The following is an 8668-nucleotide window of genomic DNA, read 5'->3' as shown; positions in this document are numbered from 1 at the left end:
GTATATTAATATGGTGCGAGGGTTTGAGCCATGTTTCATTGACAAGAAGTATGTCAATGTCGTGCTCACGCAGGAAGTGTCGGACTTCGTGTTTGTCTTTGAGGAGTGAACCTCGAGTATTCCAGATCGCGGTCTGAAGTGATGTTGGTTTTATTTTACCGGCCATAGAGGGTTGGGCATATTAGCTCTAGCGAGGAGTTGACTTCCTCCGACAGGGCCTTCAACCTTTGGGACAGCATCAAAATATGCTGTACCTGTGGATGATCCTGCGGGAGGGTGATGAAGGTGGAGGTGGAAATGGATGGATGGGTTACGGGGGCTTTGGTGGTGGTGGATGGGATGTCCTGGGTTCGGGGGGCGCTGTTCATCTGAGAGGCCGCCATCGTGGCCCAAATGTTTGGGCGTGTCCAACTATCCGTTCCTGAATATCCAAGTTAATTTGTGTCGAAATATACCGCTGGCTGAGTTTTTATTTCCCGAATATCACTTAAGCCAATCAAACCGCGCTGATCTCGTGCATCTCGCTCCCACATTCACGCTGTCTAGCTCTAAAACAATCACGCCCGCAATCATACTTTTTGGCCCTCCGGATTCATCTTTTAAAGTTCGAGCTGTTAAGTATTGTTTTTGAAGTTACCATTGTTTAAATAGTGAGTTCATCAAATTTGAAGAGATAAATCATGGCTGATACGTCACCAGTTCGCCCTGAACTTACAACAGAGTTATGGGAGTGAGTATTTTAACCTAAATAACTGTATTTTGTATCGATGAATAGCGAGAAAATCCAACGGTCATATGAATTATACAGCATTTCTACGGTGTGACCCGGTAACTACCGTAACGTAAAGAATTAATTAGTATTTCTTCATCAAACATGGTTTGACTTTATTTTACTTTTAACGTAGGTACCTATTTCTGTGAAAATAAAGACGGTGATATTATTTATTTTAGAATGCGTTGATAGTTAATTTAATTTATTATTTACGTTACCTAGTAATATTTTATTTAGTTATTATTATACACTTACGATATAATATGTACCAATCTAATATTATCAGCTAATGGTTAATAATTTATACATGCTCACATTGTTCTTATTCCTTACAATAATAAATAGGTATATAAAATTTTTTGGTGGTTTGTAATAAAACTAACAAGTTCGATTGAAGAACATAATGACGCATTCTTTTTCTGTCAATAAGAATATCATATAAAAATGTTTCAATATGGAAAGAATTTATAGAAATTGATTGTATTAAAACTTAAATTTTACTTTGGTCCTAATCTCAAATTGTTTAATGAAATTTTGACTACCTCATTTTTAGGGTTTGTATTAAGTATATGAAAACACATTCCTTTTATTTAATTTGCTTATTTTATTTTGTGTTTTATTTAAATTTACCTTTTTTCAGTACCTTCAGAGACTGTATAGAAGCCCCGTCACCAAACCAAACCCAAGGCGAAGAGAATGAGATGCCCATAATATGCTCCTCTTCTCAAAAATCCTGTGGCGTTAAAAGAAAAATTAATCCAACGGAGTGGACACGAAATGTCCGGAAAAATAAAAGGGAACATGGCGAAGAATACGTCGATATTATGAAGAAAACACATCCAGCAAAGATTGTGAAAAGCACATGTTTCCCAAAGTGTCATCTAAAATGTATGAGTAAATTTACGGAAGACGAAAGAAAAATTATCCACTCTCAATTTTATAAGTTAAGTGATGATAAAAAAAAACCATTATTACAGCAAATATACAACGAGGTCAATATCAACAAGGAAACGGACAAAGAAAGAAACAAGTCGGAAACGCTTCTCATATACTTATTATTTTGAACTGCTTGCCGAAAAAATTAAGGTGTGCCAAAATTTTTTTTGCAGCACTTTAGACATTTGTGATAGTAGAGTGTATTATTTTCATGACAAGGTGCAAAATAGTGTGACAAATGTGCCTAGAACCCCGACAAAAGGGAAATATGTGAAGAGGTGTACAAACACTACTGATTTAGATATTGTCCGGTCTCACATTCAATCGTTTCCGGCTATTGAATCGCACTACTGTCGGAAGAGCACAACCATGAAATATCTTGAAGCATCATTGAACGTACAGAAAATGTACGATTTGTATTTTTCACAAACGGAAAACCCGGTCAAAATAAACATCTACCGAGAAGTATTTAAACGAGATTTTAGCCTGGCATTTCAACATCCAAAAAAAGATCGGTGTGATTCGTGTGAAAAATTTAAATACCTGAAAAATCCAACTGCTGACGAAATTATGGACAACGACAAACATATCCAAAGAAAAGTTGAAGGCGCTGAAGAAAGAACCAAAGACAGGGGTATTATAATTAATACCAATGTTGATAATGTTACTCTTGTTTCTGCCGTGGTAACATTTGATTTACAAAATGTTTTTAGTTTGCCCAAAGCTAATGTTTCCAATTTTTATTATAGAAGCAAAATTAATATGTATAATTTAACCGGTCATTGCAATAGTCATATATATAACGCAATTTGGCACGAAGGATATAGTGGTCGCTCAGGTAACGATATTGCAAGTGCTCTTATTAAAATATTAAAAGCTATCGCTTCGGACAATCCGGATGTCCAACATTTAATATTATGCTCGGATAGTTGCGTCCCACAAAATAAAAACTCTTTCATGAGCACCGCCATAAAAAACTTTTTATTGAATCAGGAGATAAGAACAATTAAAGTCGTAGAGCAAAAATTTTCTGAGCCAGGTCATGGAAACATTCAAGAGATCGATTCAGCACACAGTGTCATAGAAAAATCATTAAGAAACATCGAAATATATAGCCCATTGGGATTAGTTCGGCAATTTTTAAAAATTCGTAGCGTTAAAAATAAATTTGTCGTATTACAAATGATGGCAGGTGATAGTCTTGATTATGGGAATGCAGCGGTAAAACTATTGTACGCACAAATTCCATACACAAAAATTAAACATATTCGTTATAACCTCGACCAAATTGATTTAGTAGAATATAAAATATCATTTGCCTCAGATTTCATAGCAGTTAATATTTATAAGAAAGTTAACCGTACACCGTCTAATAAGGAAATAAGTTTTCCTACAATTCGAAGGATGTCCACTAATATCACGAAATTGACCGAGAAAAAAGTGAAAGATTTGATAGCAATGTTTCCATACATGCCAGACATTGATGTCACATATTATAAAGCTATTTTAGGATTAAGCGATAAAGGACTTTTTCCTAATTCGATTTAGACAAATGTTTTTAGACCTAAGATTAGCATAGGTCAACGTTACCAGGTGACATTTTTAATGATCCCGTCTATTAACCAAATACTCATTCACTTATTTTTATTAATTATGTACCGATATGTATTTGTAAAATTTTATGCTTTTTGTAAAAAATGCTAAATGTAATCCTAGTGCATAAACTAAACGTTTTAAAACATGTTTATGACTAAATTTTCTATGTGACTCCACTTGACCATGGTCTTATTTTTTGTAATTTATTATAAGTAGACTTATTTGTATAAGTGTATTGCAATATTATAATGGGTAAAAAATGATTAATTTTGAATGATTTAAAAAATTTAGATTATTGTTTATGATTCAAATCTGTCAACGAATTTATTATAGGCACAAATTGTCCAAAACCGTTTACTTGTCGAAGTAAAAACTTTTATTTCTATGGATTGAGAACCTCTGTGTTGTGCGTTAATAATTATTATCCATGGCATCTAATTTGCACTCATGTTTATGTGACATATTTATGAGGCGACTCAAGAGTCTAGACTCGGTATCAATGACTAATTCTGGCAAATATAACAAAAGATCATTGTTTAAATGTGGGTTGAAACAAGGTGTTAAATTTCATGGTTAGTTTGAACCATATTATTTATTTTTCTATTTATATAATTATTATAATTTAAAATGTTTACTGTTAGTTTTCTTATTTTTTGTATGAATAATTATTTGACAAAGATTGGGGTGATCAAAATAAATTATCAACTAACTGTATGAAAATCGTATGTACTCTTCGGAAACTATAAACCATAGTTTGAAAAACATTAAATCATTAATAAATACAAGATTTATTTAATTATCGATACATTTTTGACGAATCCTGAAAATTCCATGTCAATATGTCGATGCATTAAAGAGATATTGCGATTTTAATAAAAACGTCGATATTTTTCGCGATTGCAAAAAAGGTACCTACCAATTTATTGTTTTACCTAATCACGTACGGTAAATAAAGTATTATAATTATATATTGTATACGTAGATATATCTTGTTGTTTAAATAAACTATATTTTTATTGAAGAAATTTATTCGCTATCAATAAAAATGTTGTCTGAAGGTACATCAATTTCCTTCACACGTTTTGTCACGACAGCTAATCGGTTTACACGATCTGGCTTCGGTGTAGCATTTTTTTTAAAAATATTTTAATCACTCAGGTACCTACGTAATAATATTGGAATATTATTTATATCATTGTGAAAAATTCTTCTGTCTAGAACCAATGACTTTTAATGTGCACTATGCGCTCGTCGAGAGTTTCAAAAACTATGAATGAAGTACAATGCACTTCAATTATCTTTGTTGGTTTCACTATTTTGTTATATTTTTTTTCTGTTCACTTGTTTAACTATTTACTTTATTTATACATATTATTATTTTTGTTTACTGAACCCTCTCTATTTTATTCTATATTGAATTTCTATTTCTCTATATCTGTAAGTATTAATTGTCGTATTTGTATTACATAATTGAAGAGGCCTTGTGCTTTCCAGTGTGAAGTATATTATGTTGTTTAATAAAAAAAGGACTAAATACTTGTTTTTTTTATTTATCCAAGAATTATGAAGTTTCAAAACTATGGCCCGCGCGACGAACGTAAGTTGCCACGCGGCTTTTTCCCCTCTGTTTTCGATCGAGCAAGCGCAAGTGCCTAGCAGTTAGGGTTGCCAACTTTTCCTGTGAGGATTACGGGACAAATATCTCAACACTGAACATCACCATCAGTCAGCCATTACCTAATTTTCTAAAGAAACTTTTTATGTGCAACTTAATTACATATACATATACAGAGCTTTTTTTTAAACAAAGGTGCCGGAACTCACTTCTTGCCAAACTTCTTACCTTCTAAAGAAAATTATATTCAAATATAATTTAAAGCAACCTTTTCTATGCCACAAAGCGCATAAAAAATTAAACGAACAAACAAACAAATAGGTACACATAAACAACTAAAGTTGTAAAAAATAATATTGTAAAAACATATATTTGAATAAAAGTATGTGGTGATTTCCATGGTCCAGGATCTTTGGCGGGCCCTTACCTATACACATATTACACTAAGATTAAAGGCAGTGTGACCCTTTATAGTAGTGTTTTTCAAATGGTGTTCGAGGTAAAATTAAGGGTATTCAGTGTATCATAAACATTAACCAAAAAATGCAATTCCACAACCACATTTATTTTAAAATGTTAATACGCCTGAAGGAAATAAGCTCCGCAAGCGATTTTTTTTGGTTTAGAGCAAATTTGTGATGTGCGTTTATCTCACTTATCTGGGCGATCCCCCAGGCTAGAGCCCTGTCAGCCCTCTCGTTTTAGGGGCCATGGTATTTTCAAAGTTCAGTCAAATTCTCGTCTGGCAAATCGTCTCGATTCCTTTTCTTAGCGTTACGAGTCTATGGCCAAATGTCTTACACTGAGTAACTACCGATCAACGTATTTCGAAGGATCGAGAAGTGTCAAAGATGGTCAGGCGAGTTTGATAAACAAAACTGCCGAAACTTTTTTGGTCTTCAATGAAACTCTTATTGGGGTAAAAATTAGATTCATTTTCAAAAATTCACTTTCACGTTCACTTGAAGGTACGGTGAAGGTAAGGAAGGTATGGTAATAGAATTCAAGGCATATATTAAACGCGATGGTTTTCCAGGATATGTCTTTTCCTATGAGATGATGCAGGAAAATTAGCTTGTAGTATGTACCTAAGCGCGAACATTGTTTCATCTAATTGCTTTTGAAACATTAAAAATACTGTGAAAAAAGGTGCCTATAACGCATCGATGACAATTTTGATTTGTAATATATTTGAGAAAACGGATAATTGCTCCCATGTCAATTCAGAAAATTCTTTATTTTTCTTTAAAGAAAGACATTTAATTTTGTTAAAAATATTACTTTCGTTAAATAAATAATTTTCTTTCAAATATGTGATACATCTCGTAAGAAAACAATTAGCATCAGATATGAAATCATTCTTCTCGTTTATTAGCAATTTTATAAATTTCCGGGACAATTGAGTATTCATCCGGGATCTGGGACAGCAATTCCGATTCCGGGAAATTTCGGCCAATCCGGGATGGTTGGCAACCCTACTTGCAGTCGGTGTAGTCCATGGGGCTCAAACCTTAGGCAAAACCGCATGCGACGCACTTTTGGGTAAGGCAATTATTATTTTTCATTTTTCAACGGCTCTTGGTTTTTTTAGTAAGTACTAATCACCGCTCATGGTTCTAATAAATATGCGATACAGAGATTGTCAGTATTGCTCAACGATTATATTGCTCAAAATACTTGAAAGAAGGTAGGCATTTGTGGTAAACATAATGTTTGTGGTACTGAGAAGTTCTCAGGTGGGGGAGCGGAATAAACGATAGACTCGTATGGTAGGTAATAGATAGGCAGATAATTATCAGCAGGTAATACGTCATTGCAAAACTAGGTAGGTAATAAATAATAAATTCAATATTTGCGGTAATGAGAGTAATAGCTAGGAAAATAATTTCACTAAACTATTATAATATAGCAAAATAGGGGTAATGCTGTGGTACCTATGCATCCCGGTGAAAAGCCTAAAACAATTGAAAATATAAATTTTTAGTCGATGGATTATTTTATAACTAAGTATTTAATTATTTATTCCGAAATAAACCGAACATAGCGAATACCGCATGTTATTATTACCTATCAAATTAGGTAATTAGGATCCTTCATACAACATAATTAGGTATTTATATAAGTAGTAAAAGTAATTATAAACATTTATCGTGTAAATAAATATAACATTTGAGGTTCGTATTTTTTGACCACTCAGTACTCCGTCGGTCGTGCCGCATTACGCTACGGTCTTAAATCCCGAATATCCTTGTTTTGTCCCGAATATCCGCTATTCTGAGAGAGCGCTAAAAATTTCCCGAATATCCAGAGTGAGCACTTGTAAATAAAACGCATTTTCTGTGAATTTATTGATTTATACCAGTATATTATTCTTAGAATCTATTCTTAGATAATGTCGCAATCCTATAGTGTAGAAAAAATGATTGATATATCTACTGATATTAAAATATACGACAATGAAGTTTGTTTTTCGTCTCCTGTAAAATTGACATTTGGTCTATTCGGGAAACAAATCCTATTGCGACACGATTGTAACCTCGATTGTAATATGAAAATATAATATTTGGGCGCCTTCATTAAGTGTATATTTTACAAATAGAAATGAACAATGAAATAAAAACACTGCATAGATTTGTTAAAAAAAGTGGTATTTAATTATACAACACAATTATATACAACATTTAAATTTTGAAATGATACAGAAAAATAAAAAATGAATGCAACGATGAGATATATTCGGTTGGTACAGTGAAATAGAGACTAATTGGTTTTAAATTGTACTTAACTTTAATTTAGGTTCAATTCTGCATACTCTCAGCTTGGTTGGAAACTCTGGTTTGCTAACTTGTCCCTGTCCGAAAAGGAATCATATACATGGCGTATAACTGTTATTTAAAGTTAACCGGGAGACATCCGTCCTGTTGCAATACTAATTATGGAGTCCCATGTTTCTTGGACGGAAACAGTGGTTTGGGTCTGACCCCCTCCATGTAAATATTATTGCATAATCCACAAGAAGCGAGAAGATTTCTTATTGGTTGATTTTTTATAACGGTTATTGTTTTAAGCAGGGTTGACACTCATTATCAACAAGGATGTGTAATTATTATTATTTGTTAATTAATTAACAGTATTTATAAAAAGTTGCGTTAAAAAAGATGTAGACATGTCACAATGAAATGTAACATGACAATACCCTCTTTCCGCAATAGATGAAAAAATTGGAACTCTTCCCCAGGGTGTCCAACATCTGTCGACAGTAGTTGCAGGCACCTCATGTCTAAGCAATATCTAACAAATAATGTAGTGATTCAGCATAGTTTTGTCCATTAACGGAAGGTAGTGTTGTCCTTCAAAAGAAGATCATTTTGTACATGGGAAAAGATCGTGTCATCCTTCAGGTCTTCGCTTTTCATTCTTGTTAAGAACTAGCGAAGGTTTCACATTATTTCCTTCAATAGGAACTATCTACACTTGCACTGAACTTAAAATTATATTAATTCTTCTCGTCGTCGAATAAAGTTTGTTTTAGTTAAGTTTTTTTCTAAATATCTGTATATCATACTCTATGCACCATACCAATCGAAGACAAAAGATATACAATTATAGATAATAATCACATATAAATCAGGTAATGAAAATGTACATGCAAGTACACACATTTTTTTTTAAATAGGGTAAAATTTGAAGATAAATTGTAAATATATGTAGTTAATTATGCAATTAGGAATTGTGTATAATGATGGTAG

At 32.9% G+C, this 8668-nt stretch overlaps 1 protein-coding gene across 1 annotated transcript; it reads left to right on the top strand.

Annotated features, from left to right (window-relative positions):
* The first annotated feature begins 680 nt into the window (after window positions 1-680).
* LOC147069069 (uncharacterized) lies at window positions 681-8022 on the top strand. Its single transcript, XM_085951598.1, has 3 exons — window positions 681-730; window positions 1750-2342; window positions 7991-8022. Exons 1-3 carry the CDS (start codon window positions 681-683, stop codon window positions 8020-8022), a joined length of 675 nt encoding a protein of 224 aa, XP_085807724.1.
* Window positions 8023-8668: the final 646 nt, after the last annotated feature.

Source organism: Rhyacophila brunnea, unplaced genomic scaffold (genome assembly GCF_057557595.1).
Source record: "Rhyacophila brunnea isolate RB1 unplaced genomic scaffold, BYU_Rbru_1.0 scaffold_24, whole genome shotgun sequence".
Classification (NCBI taxonomy): Eukaryota; Metazoa; Arthropoda; class Insecta; order Trichoptera; family Rhyacophilidae; genus Rhyacophila; species Rhyacophila brunnea.
This window is presented reverse-complemented; position numbering and strand designations above follow the sequence as displayed.

Bases quoted from the DNA above. Each gene is read 5' to 3' on its own strand.
- LOC147069069 (XM_085951598.1), top strand. From the start codon at position 681: ATGGCTGATACGTCACCAGTTCGCCCTGAACTTACAACAGAGTTATGG. The intron at 731-1,749 runs GTGAGTATTTTA...CCATTATTACAG, and splicing joins CTTACAACAGAGTTATGGGA to CAAATATACAACGAGGTCAA. The intron at 2,343-7,990 runs GTATTATAATTA...TGTTTTAAGCAG, and splicing joins AGAAAGAACCAAAGACAGGG to GGTTGACACTCATTATCAAC.